Here is a 25,532-nt window from a genome sequence, read left to right as displayed (position 1 = left end):
TTTCACTCGGAGAGAAGTGGTGCATGTATTTGGAGGAAGAGAGCCCGGGGCTTCCCAGGTGCTCTGACACATGTCACTCCCTGCCTGTCTTCTCCCTTGCCCATGATAGCCTATGACATGCATCATCCTATTTCCCTACTTTTTTTATGGCCTTGGCTTAGAAAACCCAATCTTGCTCTCCTAATCATATCATAAAGCTGTTATGAAGATTAAATACAATAATGCTTATGAAAAAAACATTTTTTTGGTATCAAGGATTGAACCAGGTACACTTATACACTATGCCATATCCCCAGTCTCCTTTTTTTTTTTCATTTTTTATTTTGAAACAGGGTCTTGCTAAGTTGGTTAGGGCCTCTCTAAATTGCTGAGGCTGACTTTGAACTTGCAATCCTCTTGCTTCTGCCTGTAAGACACTGGGATTACAGGCATATGCCACCACAGCCGGCAAGAAACTCTTAACATAATGCCTAGTGCCTTAGTAAATAATATATACAGAATTTTATATTGTTTCTTGAGCTTTGCTTTATAATCTCTTACTGCCTGTTTTTTTACTTGATTTTAATAGTTTTTTTGTTTTATTTTGTTGTTTTATTTTTCAAATTCACCCTTATCTCCTTTTTTCCTGACCTTACTTTCTATTGGTTACATCCCTGCTTTTGATTTACCACTTCAGCCCAGCAATATGACCCTGATTTTCTATTGTTCATCCATTCAATTCCAAGTCCCTGACTCATTTGCCCTATAGGCTCTAAATTAAAAATGCCTTTAGCACTTCCTGGGATAATCTAAAAACTGTACCCAAAAAGCACATTCAAAAGGGGGAAGAAAAAGACATTTAAGTGAACTATTTGGTTCCATGTGGAGTTCCAAAACGCATTCTGCTCTGCATATTTGCATTCACAGACACATTACATACAGAGACCTTTGAGTTGTGGTTCATATGCCTTTGCTTTCTCAATCAGCAATGTAGTAGGCGTCACTATGACATGAGTTATTTTACATCCTTAAATTACAGAACTGTATTAACTTACTAAAATTTATCTGAATATATAGAACACACATACTGAATAAAATGTTTATATTTTATCCCAATAAATTTCCTGTAGCACCAGCACACCATAATCTCATTCCTTTCAACATTTCCAACCTATTATTCAAAAGAACATATTGAAAAGAAAGTTGGAGTAGAGTCCATTTTTCTCTTCTGCTCTTTAAAATGTTCTACTAAGATTTCTGGAAAACAGGAAATTATAGAAGAGAAAGTTTAAGATTGAGAAGACTAATATTGTTTGGGAAAGGCTAGATTCATAATGTTAAATGATTCCCTTCTTCTCTATCAAATTATAAATCTAATGCATGCTCGATAAATGAGTTCTAATTTAAAACTAATCTTCAGTGGTGGCTAACAGTTTGTTGTGTTTGAACGGTGTTTTGGAGTTTTAAAAATGTCCTGTAGACTTACTCTCAGCTCTTTTATCATTAAAACTGATTGAATATGTATTGACATTCTCTGACCTTGTGGAACAGATGACACATTTATGCAGAAAGCCTTGTTTAGGAACCAGTCCTGAAAATTCCAAATTAAAAACTTCACTTTGAGATCCATTTCACTTTGATTCCTGTTGACAACTGCTGCTTACTCTTTGAACTTTCATGCTTCTGGAATTGGCAAAATGGGTGCAATTTTCCTCACAACCACTGATTGATTGAATCTCTGAAAAATGGGGTTACTAATGGCACTAGAATTTATATAGTGGTTTTATATAGTGGCTTAGGCCTCACTATAATTATTTTAAAACATTAAAAGCCCATATATCACGACAGAGTGGCAGGTTCTGACTCCACTGCAGCCCAGCTTCATGCTGTTTGACAAACGACTAGTCATGCAGACAATATTTCCTCTTTCAGCACCTTTCCCAGCCTCATTTCATTGCCAGGTCTGTGGTAAAGTCAGTAGGTAACAAGAAAATAGTCTAAAAGGAAAAGAGAATAATTTTTTTTGAGAGCTTCTGAGTGTGACACTTGTGAGTGTGTGTGTGTATATATTTATATACATATATATATATTAAGAATTATGATATAACCTTATTCAAATCATGCCCATGATGTAAGTTGACTTTAAAAATACAGTGTATTCCTGAATCAAACTACCTGAAAACTTTCTGAATATTGTGAAGGCTTTGTTTGGTTATGCTTTTCCCCTTTTAATGGGATTACTAAAATCTCAGCTGTTCTAATTTTGTAATATCAGGTAGGGAAATGCTGTCCACTGTACACTTAAATCTTTTACCAAAATCTTGGACTTAACTCTTTTATAAAGCAAGTCATTTTCTACCATATCTAAAGCCAAACCAGGAAAGAAAGAACAAGGCTATTTGGTTTCTCTTTATTTTTTAACAAAATTGCTAAAATAGCAAAATCAAAAAGATGTAAGAGCAAGAGTGAGTACAAAGACTGAGGATATTTCCAAGGTCAGCTCTTAAATGAATATGTATAGTTTTGGCAAAATACTAACTAATGGAAACCATGTAAGTAGTGAGAAATATTCTCCAACTCAATCAAAGTTTTAAATATATTTACCTATGATTTTTAAAATTTAGTTGTCTTATCAATGTTTTTCACTATAGAATCTTATTTTCATTATTATCATTTATAAGGGTACATACTAGAAAAGAGAACAGAAAGAGATAAACATATACATTTTGAGCCACAAAAATTGCAGAGATTCATGGAAGACATGCGACACAACAATGAATTATGTTTTGTGCAAAAACTGTTCATTATCCATTAATATTGCAAAATGCAGAACTATGGATTAGTGGAAATCTCAATAAACAAGTAGCATATAGAAAAATCCCCAAAATATTAATAGGGCCAAGCCTTCCAACTGTGGCACTCAATTTCAGGCATTTACATGCTTATTTATAAAAGAGAAAGAGAGAAAAGAAAAGAAAAATTTAAAAAACCTTCAAAAGAAGAAAATATCTACTAATTTCAGTATCATTTTGGAATCTCTAAAAGAATATATTTACGTATTCAAGATGAGTTAACTATTCCCATTTTTTTTAAAGGGGTATTTTGTCTGCTAGAATTTTAAAGTTCATGTGTAATAAGCTACTTTCAGGAGATTCATTCATTCATGCTATGATCAGGTTGTCTAGTGCAGAAGGGGAAAAGGAAAGTCTTCGTTTAATATGACCTAGAGAAAGTGTTTCTAAATACCGTCACTGGTACTATACTTGGAGATAAGAAAGTTTACCAGTTTATGGTAGTGAATCATGGTAAGCATGATATATATACAGCTCATCTATGTTTTCTTAATATTGTACTTGGGGGAAGTTTGTCTTTCAGTCCAGCACTTACATCAGGGTTTTGTGACTATTACTTGAGGTCCAACTGTGTAAAACTATAATACAGCCCACCTTAGAAACTGGGAACCTGAAATCTGTGATTGACTTTAAATGGGCTGTTTTTTATTCTGTAACTCATTAGAAACAGTAGGGATTTTATAAGGTAGAGTAATGAAAACACTGTACAAGTAAAAAGCTGCCAAGTGTTACTATTTTGTGTAATAAAATTCAATTTAGTTCTAATATAAGTTACAGCATTTGGCAAAGCTATGTTAAAATTAGCATATAAGGTTTATGTGGTATAACCAGCAGCCATTTAATTTCATTATAATTAATTTTTAATTTAACATTTTTTAAATGGGTTCATCAGAAATATTTCATGATAGTGAATTCAGTGAAATAAACTTAACTACTTGTACTAATTCTGGTTACAAGGATTATAAAAATTATCTCCTTCAGTGGGAAATCCTAGTGTTGGAATAGCATACTTTTTTTTTCTCAGAAGAACAATCCTATTTTAGATAATTACATATAGTAGGAATTTTTTGTGTGGAAAACAACTTTATTAATTAAGAAAAGAGAAGTGTGGTAAAATTTATTATTCAGTTAATGTGGGAGTCTTCAAAATAGAAGAACAAATAATGTTGAAGTACTGGAAAGAAGGAACTGCTATTTATATGCAGCTTTACCTGTATTATAGTTATTATCAAATTTAAGTTTTAATTGGAGAAGTCTTCCTATTTAAAAAATTGCCATTTCAGTTATGTAACCTATAGTCCTTCTAGCCTACTTTTTCAAATAGAGATATAAAACGGTCCAGAACAACATTTTTCATTCAAAATCACCAGAAAAGTCAATGAATACCTTAGAGAGACACATGTTTGACAATAGAGAAATAGCATTACATACAATGATATATTAAAAAATATATATTATTATAAAACGTGCTTTTAATTTATCATCACTTATAAAGTACATAAAAAACTCTTGTTTCAACAAATCATTTCATGGATTCTACCAAAAAATTCAAAATATTATTAAATTACACATTTGAATATGCTTATAGCAATGTAATATATGGGGATACAAATCTCTGGATTTCCAAAAACTAGAAAGATATTTTAAGAAATTATGATACCTATGACTGAGAAAATATTTTTCATCTATTAAAAATATAATGAATAACATACAAAATTATATGTGTGGCATGCATGGCTATTACTATGAAAAATTGCTTAAGAAAAGTCAAGAACACATGGAAAATATTAACCTGGGTTTTTCTTTGATATTGGGCTTCTGAATCCATAAACTAACTGAGTCCTGGGAATTAGATATGAAGCTGAAAATTCCCACACAGCAATCGTGTCTAAGTTTCTGCCCTGAGATTCAGAATTGTTTTGTCCAGACATATCAAGAGATACTTTAACAGTTTATAACCTATTATTAGAAGGTTATGAATAAAGTAAGTTAGGTAGATAGAAGAACTTATTTCATTTTTAGAGACCTTGTGATCAATAAGCTATTACTATATATCTCTGAAGGTCAATACACTCCAATTACCATTCATGAATAGCCAGAGTTTATTATGGTAATTTTACCTTGTCTCTGATAATTAGGCTTCTACTCCAGGCCTTTGCCAGCCTAAGATACTACATTCTCTTTGACATCAAAAAATCCAATTTATTGCTGTATTCCCCCGTGTCCTCTGGTCCATAGAGTCAAGCAAGCTGAACTCCTGAGAAATGCTTGCACTCACCTCCTCCGTGCATTTCTTGTCTCTGCAGGGAGTATCCCTCTTACCTAAGAGGAGTCAGCAGGTTTTTCGGAACAGATCTACTCCGACATTCCCACTTCTCTGATTCTCTGCAGTTTGCCAGAGAAATTGTAATTAAGTTACTTCTAAAATACTTTCATTATTGGACCATCCACCCATCTAACAAACGACTACCACCACCCTGAAGTATAAACCAACACATTAAATTCCAGAGCTTAGGTTATTACCAACCCCAACAATATGTGTGTCCTTGTCTCTCGTTCTGTTTTATCTCCGTTGGTGTACAGATTTCATAAATGAGCTTTATACTTCTCTGAAGAAGTTGTTTTGAGACCCAACTTGTAACCAGGAGGCAATAAGGGGAAATGTGGGTGAATCTAGAAGAGAACTGTAAGATTCCCCAGGTCCCATCATTGAAAAGCAGTTACACAGGGAAGAAGGATTCCTATAGAAAGGCTGAGAAGTTGCTTGCAATAGCAAAAAGGTTCAGAGGAATTTCTTCCAATTCCTTGTTCTTCCCTTAGCACGACAGACCTTGCTTATGTGGCCAAATATTAATTGGTGACACTGGTGTGCTACACTTGCAGTCAAGCCTCAGTCTGGTCCTCAGCCATATCTACACTGAAACTATAGTAGTAACAGACTCATTCAAAGCTGCTGTCAAGACCTACAAATTTTACTGTATTTCTAAATTGGGTATTCATTGCCTTCAGTTTCTCCTTTTCCACATTCTATTCACTCTGAGGGTTCAGAATGGTTTAGCTGAAACCACAATCTTCAAAATGACTGTCATTGCCCCAGCAGTTAGCTTCCCAAGCCTTGCATTCCACCTATCAACACTGATGGTTACTTGAACAATCATAATGTAACCACAGAGGATACATCGTCCGGGTTCTCTTCCATCAATAATACACTACACGTTTGTGGGAGCAATCCAACACCAGAATCCCATTTTTGTGTTTCTATTTCCATAGAAGCTACCAAACAGGAAGTACTACATTCTGTCTGGGAAGTTAAGGATACTTTCCTATGAGAACTGCTTACCATGATGTGGGATGTTTTGAGAAAGTAACAAGGTCTGTTGCAGTACCCGTTAGTTACAGAGGAGGGTTATGATCACTACTAAGTCACAAAGGAACCGTGAAAGTTGTAGGTACTGGCATCTAAAGAGGGCGGCTGTATGACAGGGTGGCCCCCCAAAACTGTGGCCTTCAGTAGTGGAAATAATTCTTTCCCTTGTTTAATTATGTCAATAATTTGACAGACTCCCATGTTCATTTGGATCGGTTTGTTTTCAGTTTGCTTTTTTAAAAATGTAATATGCTTTTTTAAAAAAAAAAAATTTATAAAACATTTACACATTCCAAATTCAAATTTAAAACTAAATTACAAAGTGCAAACAGAGGATCTCCCTTCTGTTCGCCATGTATTTACTTTAGGTTTATTTTTCTATTATTTTTCTTTTCGGAAGTTGGAGCACGTGTCTCTTCTTATCTGAAAACCCACCCTGTAACCTGTTTTGTGCCTGATTTTCTCTGGCAGTCCCTTCAAACTGCTCTAATTTTCTACATGAAATAGATTTTCATGATTACAGCCAAATGTGAGAATGGGGAAGGAGTTTTGGGTTATCAGAAAAGAGACACTGAAATAAGTGTTCAGGAGAGAGTTACTGAAGAGCCACACTGTGACCAAGAGGCCCCACTGAGGACCCCCAGGAGGGTGGTGGTCATGGACTTAAAATGGTGTACGTAGTTGTATGCTATTCCACAGTTCCACTCGGCTGCACCCGTGGTTCACACACAGAGTAGGCAGAGTTGGACTGAACTCAGTCTGGGTCTTTTCTGAAAGGATTTCATGGAATTTGAGGATGAACACAACGGGTTGTATTCAAGTCACTGGATTTAATCTGAGTAAGGGGGACATGTGTCAAGAAGGGTGTGGAGGGACAGTGAAAAGTGGATAGTGGATCTGACACCTGGGTGGGACCGTACATGGGATGGAAGGAGGAAACTCAAAAGATTTCCGGTGGATCTCAGCTGGCGCACAACAGTGGAATGTTTGAAACTGAGATTGCAGAGAGGTTAAGGACGTTGTTAAATAAGGGTTATAGTCACTGTTAAAATCATATGATCGGTGCCATTGTGTTAAGTAGAAAATAACTCTAAAGCAAGCTTAATGTAAATGAAACAATATTATTAAATACTCATTAGTTCCCATTGCCTGACAAATGGAATTTGAATTTTTGCCTTCTCTTTGTAAAAATAGATTCAAAGTTTTAAGGAGACTAATTATCACATTATTCTTTATGCTAAGAATGAAGGCCTTGTTCTTGCTGTGATTTTTTTTTTTTAATGCTGAGAGATGACTGTAAATGGAACAACTTTCTCAATGGGAACATGATATAATTTTATGGTATCCTTATCTATCAACTAAAGCCATCTCTTGTACTGATGATAGGCATGGTGTATGAGAGCCTAAGAATGAGCTTCAGATTGAGTTCAATGTGGTGAACCTGTCAACCTGTGGCTGAGAGGAAGCCACACTCATATGTTACCTCCTCTACTTATCACCTTCCACCTTCCCCAAAAGCAATTATAATACTTAAAGCATTTTCACATCTGGCCACTACCAGTCTTTCCATTTGATTATAAATTAATTTCACGGAGCCCATAAAAGCAACTCTCATACATTGAGCATTTCCATGGTGACAGGTAGAATTCTTCCCATTCTTAAATGTAGAATGTGCTTATACCGACAACGACTTTCACATAATTGCAATAATACCCTTCTTAGATTTTTTTCTCAAACAGAATCCTTTAAGTGTAAAAATTTTAATACTTATTGATACTTCAATTGATGGGCCTACTTCAACATATTCAGTCACCAGGAATGTACAATTTTTCTTCTTTTTTAATTAACTCTAGCTCATGAATTCTATAGTACCAGATTATTAAATATAAACTTTGTGAGAAACTGATTTACCAAACAACTAAATTGGAGAATCTCAATCTGTTAGTTGCTCTTCTACATATTCAGGCAAACACGGGTGCTAAATCATACAGCATAAAACTTACAAATTTTTGCCTGACTCGGGTGGAATTACCAACTTTCACAATCTTGCCTGAGGGGTAAACATTATTTTATTTCTTAAAAACTTTTATAAGTAAAATAATATAAACAGTAACAAGATTGATGGTTGTATGATGTGAAAAACCGGTCACATCAAAATGGTCATCAATATCAAGAAGATTTTCTTTACAGCATACTTTGGAAATAAATTCCTGATACTTCTGCAGAGGGGTTATAGCAAGGAAGGCAAATGTTCAATTCTAGAGTCACACCTTTGTATATCCTAAAGTGTCAGGAATTACCAGCCTAATTTTTGTTATGCTTTAGGAAGATGACATTGTGGGTTTTTAAAAATTATTATAATTTTGCCCATTCTTTTTTTTAACCATTCAGAATCTACAAAAAAAAAAATGTTTTCCTCAAATGAGGACAAATAAAAGAAAAGATAGAGAGCAAAGAAACTAATTATTTTTTATTAAAATCACCCTTACTTTCTCACCTCCTACTTTCCTCATTTATTTAGTTTTTCACTGTGAAATAGTTACACACAAAAAGTGCACAAAACTTAAATACAATTTGTGAATTACCATGGAACAGCTGTAGAACCACCAACCAGGAAAATATAAAACATTATCCATGATTCAGCCCCCATTGCCTTTCTGTCACCATTATTTGCTCTCCCCAAAGGGGGAACCATCTAAGGGTTTACCAGCACTACTATTCACATTACCCATTTTTAAACAATTGTCATACAGTGAGAATTCTTTTATGTTTGTGAAATGTAGTCATGGTATACTATATAAATAAGATTTAATCATTTTCATTGCTGTATAATATTCCAGTTTGAGGAATACACCATCATCTATACATTATCTTCTCAAATGATGTTTAGGTTTTTTTCATTTGGGGTATTAGGAATGTTAGTGCTATAAGCATTCCTGTATTCATCTATTACATACATGCCTTAATACTGAAAGTGCTAAGTCTTAAGATAGGTTGGTATTAGTTTCCAAATATGCTACCAGATTATTTATCAAAGTGATTGAACAAAATTACCATCCCTCTAAGAGAGTACCAATATTTCATTAGTTCCTATCTCTGTCAACATATGACATAATCTGTCTATGGTCTGTCTTTTATTTGATATAGTCTGTCTATGGTCTGTCTTTTATTTAGTCATTGTGGTAGCTGTGAAGTGTTATTTCATTAAATAACTAATGAGGTTTTCTGTGTGTGTGTGTGTGTGTGTGTGTGTGTCTTTCTCTTGGTACCAGGGATATTGAACCCAGGGGTACTCAACCACTCAGCCACATCCTGGACCCATTTATTTTTTTTGTTTTTATCTAGAGACAGGGTCTTACTAAGTTGCTCAGAGCCTCACTAAGTTGCTGAGTCAGGCTTTCAACTTTCGATCCTCCTGCCTCAGACACCCGAGTTGCTGGGATTACAGGTGTGTGCCACTGTGCCCAACACCATCTTATACTTTTAGTGACAATTTGGTTATCTTTTCTGAAGGCTCTCACCCACGTTTTTCTTTACTGGGTGTGTTATTCTTATTGATTTATAGGAGTTATCAACACATATTAATGAATTATTGTTAGATATATGTATTATAAATATCTCCCACCATTGTTTATCCTTTTACTCTGTAGTGTCTTTTGAAATACAAAATATTATGGTTTATCATATTTTTTGTGTTAATGCTTTTTGTACTCTCTTTAGTAGATATTTTTCTACTTAAATTTGTGGCTGTATCCTCCCATATTTTTTTTCTAGAAGCTTACTCGTTTATCCTTTATATCTATAAACTACTTGGTATTGATTTTCATGTTTGAGGTAGGAGGCAAACTTAGTTATTTCTCATACGAATTGACCTAGTACTGCTTAATTAAATGACTTCCATTTCTGTGTCCCATTACAGTACCAGCTAGTGTAAATCAAGAACCTATGTATGCGTGGATAATTTTCATTGATTTATTTGGTTTGTCCTTCCAAATAATGAACTTTCTTAATTACTGGAAAAGCTACAGGCAGCCAGACCTAGACTTTTTCTTCTTCTTGAAGAGTGACTTGATTGTTTGTGGTGTTTTGCAATATAATATAAACTTACACTGAGATTCTCACACACATACACACACACATACACACACACACACACAAGAGGTGGTGTGGGGCAACACCTGGGAGTTCTGGGGGGTTTTCCCCATATTTTTTATTGGTGTATTACAATTGTACAAAATGGTGGGATTCATTGTTCCATATTTGTACATGCACGTGATGTAACAATATAATTTGGCAAATATTATTCCCCAATATTTCATCTTCCCCCTTTCACCCTGCCCCCTTTCTTCTATTGATGTCCTTTTGTATTTTCATGAGATTCTCCCCCACCACCTTTCTTTTCCTTTTTCCTCTCAAGTTTCTACAAATGAGAGAAAACACACAACACTAGACTTTCTGAGCTTGGCATATTTTGCTTATCATAATATTCTCAAGTTCCATCGATTTTCCTGCAAATGACATAAAATCATACTCCTTTTATGGCTGAATAAAACTCCAGAGGATTTAGCACATTTCTTTATCCATTTATTCATTGATAGACACTAGGCTGGTTCCATAGTTTGGCTGTGAATTGGGCTGCTATAAATGTGGGTACGCATGGATTACTATAGACACTGACTTTAGTTCTTTGAAATAAATATCAAGGAATGGAATAACTAGGTCATGTGGTGATTCCATTTCTACTCTTTGAAGGAACCTCCTTATTGATTTCCACAGTAGTTTACTAATTTACCATCCCACCAACAGGTTACAAAGATATTTATTTTTCTCCATATACTCTCTAGAATGTATTATTGTTTGTATTCTTCACGGCTTCTATTCTGACTGGAGTGAGATGAAATCTCATTGCAAGTTTTGATTTGCATTTCAGTAATTGCTAAAAAAGTTGAACAGAACAATTTTTATATATTCATTGGCTATTTGTATTTTCCCTTTTGAGTTGTATCTGTTTAATTCATTTGTCCATTTATTGACTGGGTTTTTTGTTTGGGGGGTGTTAAGTTTTTTTGAGTCCTTTATTGTGTTCTGGATATTAATCTTCTGTCAGAAGAGTTGTTAGCAAAGATTTTCTCCCCTCCTTTAGATCCTCTCTTCACATTCTTTATTGTTTCCTTTGCTGTGCAGAATCTTTTTAATTTGACATTACTCTATTTATTAATTCTTGATATTATTTCCTAAGCTTTAGGGCTCCTACTGAGAAAGTCGTTTCTTCTCTCTGTATATTGGGGTATTAACCCAATGTTTTCTTCTCTGTCACGTCAAATTTCTAGACTTTTGGTCCATTTTGAGCTGACCTATGTGTAGAGTGAGAAATAAGGGTTAATTTCATTCTTCTACATATGGATAACCAGAGTTCTCAGCACCATTTCTTTAAAAAACTGTCATTGTCTCCAGTGTTTGTTTTGGGCACTTTCAATGTTTATATCACTGTATCTGTGTGGATTTGTCTATGTCTTCTATTCTGCTGGTCTGTGTCTCTTTGTATCCCAGTACCATGCGGGTAATCTCAGTACTCTTTAGTTTTTGTTATTATAGAAGTGTAGCTTAATTTAAAGTCAGATATTGTGATGCCTCCAGCATTACTTGTGTAGTTCAGAATTAATTTCTTGGCTATTCTGGGTCTTTTATTCTTCCAAATAAATTTTAGAATTGTTTTTTCTGATTGTATGAAGAATGTCATTTGTATTTTGATGGGCATTACATTGAATGTGTATATTGCTTTTGATAATGGTCATTGCCTATCCATGAACATAGGAGATCATTTCAACTTCTTATGTCTTCTTCAATTTCTTTCTTCTGTAGAAACTGAGATTTTGACTGATAATTCACTGAATGGATTTATAGATCAATTTTTTTGCATTGTTAAGTCTCTTAATCAATGAATAATATATCTGTTCATTTATTTAATCTTTTTTCCACATAGAGGTCTTTCACATAACTATACAGATATACTCTTGGGTATTTAATCATTTTAATGCTATTGCAAGTTGTATGTATATTTAATTTAGGTATTTAAGTATTTTTTGCTAGTATACACAAATATGATTAACTTTTGAATATTAATTCTGTTCCATGGAAAAGTGAGAACTTATTGATTTTGGAAATTTGTTTTTTTATTCTCTTCAAATTTTGTCACATTATCATCTCTAATTGTTAATTCTCATTTCTTTCTATTGTTTTTTTCTTTTTCCGTTCTTTTTAAATTTCTTGTTTAGCACATTCAAATAATAAAAGTAGTAACAACTTGTAGCCTTTATGGCCATCAAAAAGTTTTATTTTTATGACTAACTATATGTTTAATAGATTTTCTAAAAGTATTCTGTGAGAACAAGATAGGAATTTTTAGTTGTTTCTAATTTGCTGGATTATGTCCAGGTTTGTTTTGCATTTTTGTTTTAATACTGAATTTGAACTTTTTGTATGCCTTTTAAGTATCAAACAAGGTTTACATGATTTTTCTCTCTTTTATATAATTTTTTCCTTTGATAGTAATTGATTTTTGGATGCAAAACTAACCTTGCCTTCATACCAAAAAACCCAACCAGGTTGTTTGTTTATTCAGTTTTCAATCTATTAAACTTATTTATCTTTCATATCAACAATCATGTGTAATTTATTTCTTATGATGACTTTGCCATGTTTTATTATCAAAGTTATGCTTTCTTTATACAATGGATGGCATAGTGCCTTGCTTTCTTCCAATCTCAGGAAGAGTTTAAGCAAAGTTAGAGTTAATTATCTCCCAGATATTTTTGTAGATTTTGTCAATAATGCCTCTGGTTTTTAATTTTCTCATGGGTAATTTTTAATTCTGGATTCAATACATAAGATATAAGACCTTTCAAACTTTCTGTTTTTTCCAGCAGAAATGTTTCTAGGAATTTATTCATATCTTCATTTTCAAATCTATCCACATAAGATTGTATTTAAGATCCTCTTGTTCTCCTTCTAACACCATAATAACTATACAATGTACCCTTTCTATTTCTGCTATTATATTTTTAGGTGTTTTTAGATGTTATCTTGATTAGTCTTCATAGTAATTTGTAGTTTCCTTAAAAGGCAAATTTTCTTCTCTATTGTATTTTTATCTATTTTAATAATTTTAACTCCTATATTTTCTTCAGGTTGAACTTGCAGATATTTTTAACATTTTAAAATTCATGAACAATTCATTTCTTTTTCATCTTCTTTGCTTATACATTACATGTAATCAATTTCCTTCTTGATACAATTTTATCTATATTCTATCAATTATCAAAACTTGTGGAATTTTAATATGGAGTATTGTTATTGTGATCTAGTTCAATTTTTTTAAATTTCTTTTATAATTTTTCTTCAGTCCATGGCTGCTTTTGTCTGCTTTTTGTTGCTGTGACCAAAATACCTAACAAGAACAAATTAGAGGAAGAAAAGTCTATTTGGGGCTCATGGTTTTCTAGGTCTCAATCCATAGATGGCCGACTACATTGCTCTGGGCCCAAAATGAGGCAGGAAGGATATCATGTTGAAAGGATTCAGTAGAAGAAAAGTGCTTAGCTCATGGCAGAGTAAGGAAGCAGAGATCAGGAGAGAAGGGGCCACAGGGAGGATACAAGGTTCCAGGGTACATCCCCAATACCCCACGTCCTCCAGCTATGCCTCACCTGTCTATGGCTACCTCCCAGTCCATGCAAACTAGACAGACTTTATAGCTCTCACAATCCAATCATTTCTCCTCCAAACACTAAGTCCTGCATAAATGCAGGCACTGAGGTGGGGGGGGACCTTATATCCAAACCATAGCAATGGCTAAGTATTTATTAATTTCAAAACATATGAGTATTTTGTGGTTTTTTTTAGTTCCCATTGTCTAGACAAGCTCCGGATTCCAATTTTTATAACCACCTAACTTTGAAGGCTTTTTTAAAGATATTGCTAGATTATCAGTCTCTTTACTTTTTTAAAAATTGGCATATGCTTCTCAGGGAAAACTAGTCACATATACAAGGTGCCCTGTGTCGTATTCTCACTCAAAATTTTGTTCCTCTGATTTTTTATTGCTTCTTTACCCTGCAAATGCTTTTCTATGTTCCTTGTTTTTTTTTTTTTTCTAGCTGCCAGTAGCAGAAAGGTTTTGTGAACTGTCTAGTCCAGCATTACAAAAGTCAAGATTCACATTACTTTTAACATTTTATTTCTAGGTGTATATATCAAGTAAAAGAGCCTTTTTTTGGATTCTACAGATATATTTAAAATTTAAATTAATATATTATATACCATTGATGAAGACACTGAACAAGTATTCTTTCACATTGGTGAAAACAACACTAATCAGGGATAAAGACTTTAGGAAATCAATCCTCCAATTAGCCTATTCAGTCATAAATTTATTCTTCTACTTATACATACAGCTCTTTTATATCTTATTCATATTTTATTTTATTTTCAATTAGTTATTTTGCTCAGAAAATCTTCATGTGGACTTAAAAATAAATATTTTCTTTAGCTTTCATCTTTTAAAAGTTGTTTGAAAATTTATTTTGCTTTGAAGAAGAGAGTTTCTAAAATGCATTATAACCCCTTTTGGAAAATGTATTCCATATAGTAGAGGTTAGCCTGTTCTGAGTACATTGCATTAGGAAAATAGCTCAAAAATATGACCAAAGGGTGTGTTGACATTATGTTTAAGATGTAGAGATATTACAGAGTGAAAACTAATGAATAGAATAAAAGGATGTCTGATATTATTGTTGATTGTATCCTGTTTAGTCATTCAATATACTGATGGAAATAAAATATATGAGATATATTGAATTATTATTTGTAAAAGGTAAGGGAAATGAGCATCTGCATATCAGAGAAAACATTCTGTCTTTTGTTTGGGGGTATTGGCTTATTTCACTTAGCATGATATTCTCCAGCTCCATCCGTTTTCCAGCAAATGCTATAATTTCATTCTTCTTTAAGACTGAGTAATATTCCATTGTACCACATTTTCTTTATCCATTCATCTTCTGAAGGGCACCTATGTTGGTTACATTGCTTAGCTATTGTGAATTGAACTGCTATGAACATTGTTGTGGCTTTATCACTATAATATGCTGATTTAAAGTCCTTTGAATATTTGTCAAGGAGCAGGATAACTGGGTCAAATGGTTGTTTCATTCCAGATTTTCTGAGAAATCTCCATACAGCTTTTCATAATGGTTGCAATAACTTGCAGTCTCAGGAGTCTCATCCTCGCCAACATTTATTATTGTTTGTATTCTTGATAATTGCCACTCTGACTGGAGTGAGATGAAATCTTAGAGTAGTTTTGACTTATATTCCTCTATTGCTAGTGATACTGAACATTTTTTCTTGTATTTGTTGATCAATTGTATTTCTTCTGTGAAGTGGCTGTTCGTTCCTTAGCCCATTTATTGATTGAGTTATTTGGGGTTTTGTTGTTGTTGTTGTTGTTGTTGTTTGGTGTTACGTTTTTTAAGTTCTTTATATATCTTAGAAATTAATGCTGAATCTGAGGTGCATGCATGTGGTAAAGATTGTATAGGCTGTCTCTTCAAAATTGGCAGGGATGCTAAAGAAGAATAGAGTTGCTTTAGATTAGGTGGAGGGGGGTGAAGGGGAGGGCAGTGAGTATGGGGAAAGCAAGGATAGTAGAATAAATGCTGGATTTCAAGCATTATTATCCTACGCACATATACAACTACACAGCCAGTGTGATTCTTCATCATGTACAGCCAGAAGAATGAGAAGTTATATTCCATGTATGTACAATGTGTCAAAGGGCATTCTACACTCACTCATGTGTAACTAATTACAATAATTTTTGATTTTTAAGAAAACCATGGTTATAGTGTCAGAGTGATACTTTCTAGAATGTAAATGGGGAGTCAGATAACCCATTCCATAGTGCAATCAAAACATGATGTTGGTTTGGTTTTGGGCATTGATTTTGGAAGTGATGACACAGGTTTGGGGATATGATTTGAAGGTAAGAACGACAGAAACTCTTACGTGTAAGGAAATTCCTAAGATTTAGTCTGAGAAAGGAGTAATGATGTTATTTCCTGGCATGATGTGAACTGCATTGGTGGGGAGTTAATTTGGGAGTGAAAATGAAAAGGGCTCTCTTTTAGATGTGATGAGTTTGAGATACCCACTAAAATCCAAGCAGAAATTCTGTAGGCCTTTAGCTATAGTGCTCCAAGAACAGTGGGGCTTAAAATGTTGTTTCAATACCATAGATGTTATTGAACTGGGAGAACTTGTTGAGGTTACACAGGGTGATAATGTGAACAAAAACTGAAGCAGTGTAAGGACTGAGCCCCAGGACTTTCCAACATTTGAAGAGTGGAAATGAGCATTGTGCTATAAGATTTTAAGAATGGTTAGTCAACTGGGAATAGAAAAAGCAAATGTAATGATGCTGAAGCCAATGGTCATATGTATGATCCCAAGATCTAGAGAATTTACCCCAAAACCAGTTTAATATCTATTGAATTGGAAATCTGAAAAGTTGTAATAATTATACACATAGCTGTGTTGATATTACCTCGTGAGTGAATGATCAAGCCCTGGCAAACAAAGTGTATCTCTATGACTATAGTAAGAAGGTAATTAATTCTGGAGTTGAACAGAGAGGAGGAAGAAGTAGCACTTAAACATGGGACCTTGAATATTTATCATGTCTAGTTTTGACAGGGCCTCTCATATTCTCATAAAAAAGAATGAAATATAAAGCAACGAAAATATGTTGTTAAAAGTCTCTCACTACATGAAAGTATTTTGGTATTTAATGTGCTTGATTTCAGATTCCCAATAAGTGCTTGTTGAGACTCTTTTAATCTCTTTGCTTCTTTCCACAGGTGGGGAGGTTCCATATACAACCCTGGCTACCCGAATGATGATGGGGGCGTGGTGGCTATTTGCTTTGATTGTCATCTCATCATACACAGCAAACCTGGCTGCTTTCCTTACTATCACCCGCATTGAAAGCTCCATCCAGTAAGTACACAAAGATTCCAGTATCCACAAACTGTGACAATGACTCGAGTGGCTAAAGCTATCTGAGAATAAGTATATAGTATCTGATTATGAATTCACAGCCTCACTTTGAGTAAAAGTTTAGTTTTGTGACTTTGCAGTGTTACCACATGGTTCAATTCCTGAAAATACAATATATTTTTTTACTATTATTTTATTACTAAAATTTTGTCTATAATTTCAATAGTACTTCCTACATTTTCCTGTAAAGATAATACATTTTCGGGGACAGGATTGTGGCTCAGTGATAGAGCACTTGCCCAGCATGTGTGAGGCACTGAGTTCAATCCTTGATACCATATAAAAATAAAGAAATTAGGCTGGCATGCGTGCGGCTCGGGTTCGATCCTCAGCACCACATACAAACAAAAATGTTGTGTCCACTGAAAGCTAAAAAATAAATAAATAAATAAATACTAATATCCTCTCTCTCTCTCTCTCTCTCTCTCTCTCTCTCTCCCTCTCAAAAAAAAAAAAATAAAGAAATAAAATAAAGGTATTGTGTCCAACTACAACTAAAAAGAAAAAAAAATTAAAGATAACACATTTTCAGAATTTTAATCCCTACAAATAATAATCATGTCTGAGAATCATTGTGAAAAGGAAGGAAAAAGGGGTCATACTGAAAAACAATCTTTGCCTTGAGTCTGTCCCATTATGCACTGTTAGAGTGAGCAGTTGAATTCACACAGACGATTGAGAGCTTGATCATTGAGGGGTGGGGTAGAGAGATGGCAATTAACAGAAAAAACTTGGTATTTCAGTAACCACATTTTATTTGTCTCATCATTACATTTTATACTTAATGTGGTCATTATTGCTGTTGTTTTCCCAGCTACAGTTGCAGTGGTAGGAAATGGTCATTAACCATGGTGCATGGTACTTAAATCCTTAAAATTACCTAAGTCAGCGCCTCAATTCAAAAATGCTATATCCATGAACCCTTAAAGCCGAAAGGCCTTTGATTAACCAGGGCCAGTTTTGCTTTGTGGTTTCATGTTATAAGATCAGCTCTACAATGTAATTTGTGCCCTACTAGAACATCATGTCTATGTATTGTTCTAAGAAAAAATCCCCTGAAGATGTTTTACTCATACAGGAACAAGGTAGTTCTAATTTTCCTACTTCTCAAAATCTGGCAATGTAATATTAGAAAAATTAGAAATGTTAAAGAATTTCTTAGGGATTTAACTTTTCCTTAAGAGAAAACAGCAAAGTTCTTGCTTTAAAAAATATATGTAAGTGAAGTCTATTAGAAGCCGTAAAACCATTGTAGTGTAACACTAAAACATAAAATTAAGAATTAATTATCTCTAAAGGAGTAGGATATTTTTCTTTAATTGAAAAACCAAAATTCAACTAACAATCCTAACAGGCAGTCAAATATTTCATCCATTGATGAAAATGGTATTTCCAATTTCTCTCATCAAATCATCCTGCTCAGGTTGTTTTTCAGTTATTCCTTTCACACAGAACCTTCATTCTCTCCCAACTTACTTTATCTTGTAGCCAGCCCTATGGATAGTAAAAATAATAAATGGTCCTGAGTGAGCCTCAAGGAAGGTTAAACTGATGACCCCACCAGCATTATTGTGAGCAATAATGAAAGTGATTACAACCATCTAGCCAGAATATCAACAAAGGTACTAAAACCTTAAAAGTGATGATTAACATTTATTGATCACTTGAAGGATATTAGACTTTATGCTAAGTATTTTAGATGCATTGGTTCATTTAATATTTTTAACCATCTTCTAAAGTACACACTATCAATAAGTCATTGTACAAGTAACAAAGCTAAGGTTGAGAGGATAAGGAACTTCCCAAAGCCATGGCACTGATAAACGGTTGAGTAAGGACCAGACCTTGAATCTATCTGATTCCTGATGAACCTATATTCTGAATGACCCACACTAGATCTCATCCCCCTTGAACTTCTGAATGGCCCTAGGTTTTCATAGTTTACTAGAGAGAGTGATCCTTTGCTAAGTATTTTCTAAATCTTCAACTGGACAGACAAAACAGAGGAAACTTTAATGTTGGGCCACATCTGTAGGCATACATCCAATCCTGGGCTATCTATACCCATAACTGATGTCTGCCATTTGGAGTAAGATACTTTGGCATATCCAATTAATACAAATTACATTGGGAAAAATAGTGTTAAATAATTGTCAAATAAAAGTAATATATATTTAAGGCATATATTTTGATGATCTGAGAGATATACATTGTGCAATAATGAACACAATCAAGTTAACTAATGCACCCATCAACATCCACACTATCCATTAAATCCTCAAAATTTGTTGATCTTGTGACTAGAACTTTGACAGACATCTCCCCATTTTTGCCTCCTTATACCCTCTGCCAACCAGGGTTCTCTCAGCTTCTAAGTTTTCACTTTTTTAGAAGCTACAGATAAGTGAAATCGTACAGTAGTTGTCTTTCTGTGTCTGACTTATTTCACTGATTAAGAACTTCAGGTTCATCTGTGTTGTCACAAATGGCAAAATGGCCTTTAAAAATTAAAATGGAGTGCTTTATTTCATTAAGCTACTTCTTATTAATTATGTTTAACTTTAACATTTTTGATATACTGAAAGATAGAAATCTGTATAGTTTACATCTAGCTCTAAAGCTTTTATAAATAAGTAAATGAAAATTTGAAAAAAAGAAATGAGTTTATATAATAAAGAACAATAATCATAGTAGTAAACAAAAATCATGGCTAACATTCATTGAGGATTTATTATGAACTATTATTTTATCATTTACTGTTCAAAACATCTGTAATAATAAAAGGACTTCTATTATTACTATTTTATTATAGATGAGCAAACAGACTGGAAAGGTAAATCCTCAAGACACAGTTAACAAGTGTCAGAACTGGGAGTCTAATCACATTACTCCAATGACAACCTATGACCTTATCTGCTAGTCTTTTCCCTGTCTAGTGGTGGTTTCTACAATTTGCTTCATCTGTCATTTCTCGCAAGTTGCAGACATCATGGCGTGTGTTTGTATCTGAGCTACTTAGTTATTTATTAATTTCAATAGCAACAATTTGTATCTAGACTTTCATGCAATAACTGGGAGCTGAAACTGTTTTCAAATTTTAAACCCCTAAGATTTCTCTAAAAGTAAAACCTAATAGGAAAAGATTGTGATATCACATGATGTTTCCCTCAAGTGTAGTTCTACAATCCAAAGTAACTGAACATTTATTTAAAAAAAAAAAAAAAAACTATTCCTTTCCAGTGCCAACTGGCACTATAAAAAATAATCAGTGGGTATAATAAATCTTCACTCCCTTCTAATATTATCACTGGACTAATTTTGGAAGGAGAGAATCAAAGCCAAATAAGTTAAAAGAAGTCTGATTCCCCAAATTTACAAATATCTTCTAATTTCATGCCTCAGCTGTGTTGGTAAACATAATTGCCTACAATGTTTCTTGCAAACAAAGTTCCATTTGTAACTAATGATGAAGTTTCTTAAAAAATTCTAATTTTTCTAGAAAGTCCCAAAACTTTTTTTTACAATACCACTCAATGGCATGCTTCTTAATCATTGATATTCGTAAGATTTTCTCATCAGGAAATGAAGCAGCAGCGTATGTCAGTATGCCTTTTTCCAGCCTAATTTTGCTATGCTATTAGCAAGTCTATACCAAGTATATCTTCATTCCCAAAATTCAGTTCCTTCTCCAGATAAGGATGGGCAGAGGTGGTTAGAGGAATGTCCCTAAGAAAGAGGAAAGTCTGTTCCTGCTGAATAAATGGTTGATGTAAAGTCTCACAATTGGTAGGAGAGATCCAATGGATTTATTTGGGGAAAATTGAATAACTTTAATAAAATATTAGCCCTTTTTCAAAATTAGTTATCTGATGGAATCTAAACTTCTAGTTGCTACTTTCCATTAATAAAAATTTTAAAAATGATTTCTCCCTCTAAAAGATAATCCAGAAATTCAATTTTCATGTCCCTTCAATGATGGTGACAGTACAACGTAAGGATATTCTGGCTGTGTGATATTAAATAGTGTAACAGATTGTGATACAGCTGGGATTGGCAGCATTGAGATACACAGCTCAGTTTCTAAAGGAAAAAAGACGCCATTGCCATACGAAGCTAAGGGCAATTTGGACTTTTTCATTCTCATTGAAAGGTAAAAACATATAGACATTAAATGGAAAGTGTGTATTTCTATTGGCCCTCAGGCTAAAAGTGGCAATAGGGAAATGTGTTTGGGGGAGTTTTGAAGGTACTTGCAGAATAAATACTGGGTAACAACATCATCTTTAGCTCCATTTGCCCTTATTGTAAGGTAATTTCCAAAAAACTACTTATTCCACATGAGAGGAGACATAGCTATGGGGAATTCATAGTTCTACAGTTACATTTACTAATAACTTTAGAGAAAGACTGGGCTCTGATTGAAATTTGTTTTCATTCCTTGAAGCTAAAAGCAAGCTCGAGCCTTTTCAAAAGAATCCCAACATCCCACCATATTTTTGTGTTTGATACATTCATTGTCCATGATGCTTGAGGCTGGACTAAACAAAATATGGAGTCAGTGCTGACACAGACAAACTAAATGAGATAACATTTCTTTCCAAGAAGACACTGAATCAGTACATAAATTTTTTTCTCATTAGAGGTAACCTTTTTTCCCAAGCATACCAATACAGGAATTTTGCACAAACATTTTTCTACATTTGGAAATATGAGCAATTGTTTTTTTTCAGTGCTACACGGTATGCTTTATCTGAGGCTCAGAAATTTAAGTAAGTCTGTCAACAAGTGTGGTTGTAAAAATGGGTACAGGTAGAATGGTAGAAACTGACAGACGACCCTCTAATGAGAAGGAGATTGGGACTGAAACTTAAATGCATGGTAAGACTTGTTTAGGAATCTGGAATTTCTCCGGGAGATAATAGAGAGTGACAAAATTTAAGACGGAGATTTATCAGTTTAGAGAAGAATGAGTGGGAAAGTAAAAAATGTAAAAAAGAAAAATGTGTAAAAAGGCATTTCAGGTACCTAATGTACATATATCCATGGTATTTAACTAGTGTGGATCACCTTGATTTTAAACTTGATTCACATATCTGATTTAAGAGCTATTTAATTTGGTGATATCATAGGATTAGGATAATTTAAGAGAAATTTGGTTTTAGAAATGTCATATCTCTGGCTGGGGGAGGGGTGTGAGCCTGTAATCCCAGTGGCTTGGGAAGCTGAGGTAGGAGGATAGGGAGTTCAAAGCCAGCCTCAGCAAAAGCAAGGGGCTAAACAACTCAGTGAGACCCTGTCTCTAAATAAAATACAAAATAGGGCTGGGGATGTGGCTCAGTGGTTGAGTGTGCCCGAGTTCAATCCTCAGTATCAAAAAATTAAGAAAAGATATATCATATTTCTGGGCTAATGTTTACATATATAGTGAATGCAAGTATTGAGCTTTAGCTTATATTTTTTGAAAGGTATTTTAGGAGTATGTGGTTTTATTACCTCTTAGATAAATAGGTAGAAAGGAGAATAGTAATCTGAGAAAATTCTAAAAGCCACTATGCTTAAGATACTTTTCAGATGTAATTTTGCATAAAAGTTACATCTCAAACTCTGCTGTTGCTGGGTCCCATTCTACCTCTTACTTTTAGCTTTGAACCTTCAAAAAGAATTTAGACTTATTTTTATTCTATTTGAATGTATTTTCTTCTGACTATGAAAGTCATACAGGCCTACTTTAGAAAATAGGAAATGACAATAAAATTTTGAAAAACTAATCAATAATCCATGAGCTATCACATGTCACTAAGCTCTGTTCATATTTAAACAAACTTTCTTTTTATCTTTTTGTTTTGAAACAATAGTGTATTTGCAAGAAACTGTAAAGATATAGTACAGAGAAGTGTCATGTATGCTTTACTAAGATTTCTTCAATGGTTACATCATAAATAATTAGAATACAATATCAAAATCAAGAAAATTTGACATTGCTATGATGCGTGCCCTTAATTCTATGCCAGTTCATCATTTGTGTAAAACTGTAAAACCAACCACCATCGCAAGCCAAGTACAGGACTAATCCATCAATACAAAAAAGGTTTTCCTCATCCTACCCTTTAGGTTCACAGTCATTTCCTCCCTCCCTTCATCCCCAAATCCTGCAATCACCAATATGTTCTACATTTCTGTAATTTTTGTCATTTGAAGAGCACTACACAAATTGAATCATATAGTAGGTGACATTTTCATGTTGGCTTTTTAAATACTGGCATAATTCCCTTGAGATCAATCCACTTTCTGGTATGTATCAATAGTTTACTGTCTTTTGTTGTTGAAAACTACTCCATGATATGGTTGTATGGCAAATTGTTTAACAATTTACCCAATGAATGGCATTTTGATTGCCCCCAGTTTGGAGCTATTACAAATAAAGATGCTAAGAACATTTACATACAGATGTTTTTGTATGGATTTGTTTTCATTTTTTTGTTGTTGTCATAAAAGTTTGGGTGTAAAATTACTGTCATGTGGTATGTTTAGATTTTAAGAAACCACCAAACTATATTTTAGAGTGGCTGTACCATTTTATATTCCAGCTGCTATGCATGTGATACCCAATTCTCTGAATATTTACCATTAACATTTTTTTTTAAATTTTAGTCATTCTGATATGCATGTGGTAATATCTTATTGTGTTTTTAATTTACATTTTCCTGGTGTCTAATGATCTTGGATATCTTTTCATGTGCTTATGTATAATCCTTACTTCCTTTTACATGGAAAATATCTCTGTCTTTTGCCAGTTTTCTAATTTAATTGTTTATTTGTGTTTTGCTGCTGAGAGTTCTTCGCATATTCTAGATACAAGTTCCTTGTCAGACATGATTTTGCTATTGTTTTCTCATCTGCAGCTTGTCTTTTCATTTCTTTATAAAGTCTCTCAGAGAACAAAAGATTTTATTTTGATGAAGCCGAACATATCATTTTTTTTTTTCTTTTATGGACTGTGTTTCTGGTGTCACATCTAAGTCTTTTCAAGTCGTAGGTCCTAAAATTTTTCTCTTCTACAAGCGGTTTTGTAGTTTTTACAGTAGTTTCACATGCAAATATCAAATCCATTTTAGTAGATGTGAGTCAGTTTTTTGTCAATGTGACCATAATACCTGAAAAGAACAACAGAGAGGAGGACGTATTATTTGGGCTGGTGGTTTCAAAGGTCTCAGTCCATGGCCAGTCAACTCCATTGTTCAGGCCCACGGTGAGGCCAAACATCACAGAAGAGTTTAGTAGAGGAAAGATGCTCAGCTCGTGATAGCTCAGAAGCAGAGACAGGAAGGGGACAGATTTAGTCCCCAAGGCCACGCCCCCAGTGACTATATCCTCCAGCCACAGTCAACCTGCCTACAGTTGCCACCCAGTAACCCATTCAAATTTTTAATCCATCGAATGGATTAACCAACTGATGAGATTACAGCTCTAATCACCATCTAAAAGCTCTACCTCAGAACCTTGCTGCATTGGGGATCCTGTTTTCAACACGTGACCTTTTGATGGGCATTCCAGATCCAAAATGAAAGAGGAGAGAGATTTAGGTTGAGGTTTACTTTATTTTATTTTTGCCTCTGAATATTCAGATGGTTCATCAACATTGGATAAGAAGACTATCTTTTTTTCAGGGGAGGTTTGAACTGGGGATTGAACTCGGAGACACTCAACCACTGAGCCATATCCCAAGCCCTATCTTTTATTCAAAGGATTTTATACTTTAAAACAATAATTTTCCATACTAACTGGCATATCTACCTCTTGGCTAATATCACACAGTTTTGATTATTGCAACTTGAAATTTGCAAGAGTGATTCCTCTTACTTAATATTTTTCCCCTGGGGGAAAATTATTTTAGCTCTTCTATTTCCTTTGCCTTTCCACATAAATTTTGGAATAATCTATTATCATGAGGCAACCAGCACCTCCTCAGGGTAATTTTTTTTCTGCTCAGAAGGGGATAAACCACCTGAGAAAATAAAAGTTTGAAGTAATTAGTGAAGAAATAAGAGGCAGCATCAGAAAAAGAGGTTTTAAGGGATGGAGCACCTAATAGATGCAGTCCACACAGGAGCTGGAGCTGGACAACTAGAAGATGGCTCTGCTTGTTTATTTAAGGGGAGTACATCAAAGGCAGGGATAAGGTTTCAGGTATGGCAGGGGACTTGCCACAAACAGGTTGATTG

The 25,532-nt window shown here is 34.1% G+C and overlaps 1 protein-coding gene across 3 annotated transcripts in view; it reads left to right on the top strand.

The window, feature by feature from the left end:
* The window catches only part of Grid2 (glutamate ionotropic receptor delta type subunit 2), a 1,419,378-nt gene that overhangs the window by 1,116,578 nt on the left and 277,268 nt on the right, over positions 1-25,532 (top strand). For all 3 annotated transcript variants that reach the window (XM_076864706.2, XM_076864707.2, XM_076864705.2), the window contains one exon: positions 17,112-17,250. In XM_076864706.2, coding sequence (XP_076720821.1) covers positions 17,112-17,250 — 139 coding nt within the window. The remainder of the gene's footprint in view (positions 1-17,111; positions 17,251-25,532) is intronic.

Source organism: Callospermophilus lateralis, chromosome 8 (assembly GCF_048772815.1).
Source record: "Callospermophilus lateralis isolate mCalLat2 chromosome 8, mCalLat2.hap1, whole genome shotgun sequence".
Taxonomy (NCBI): Eukaryota; Metazoa; Chordata; class Mammalia; order Rodentia; family Sciuridae; genus Callospermophilus; species Callospermophilus lateralis.
This window is presented reverse-complemented; position numbering and strand designations above follow the sequence as displayed.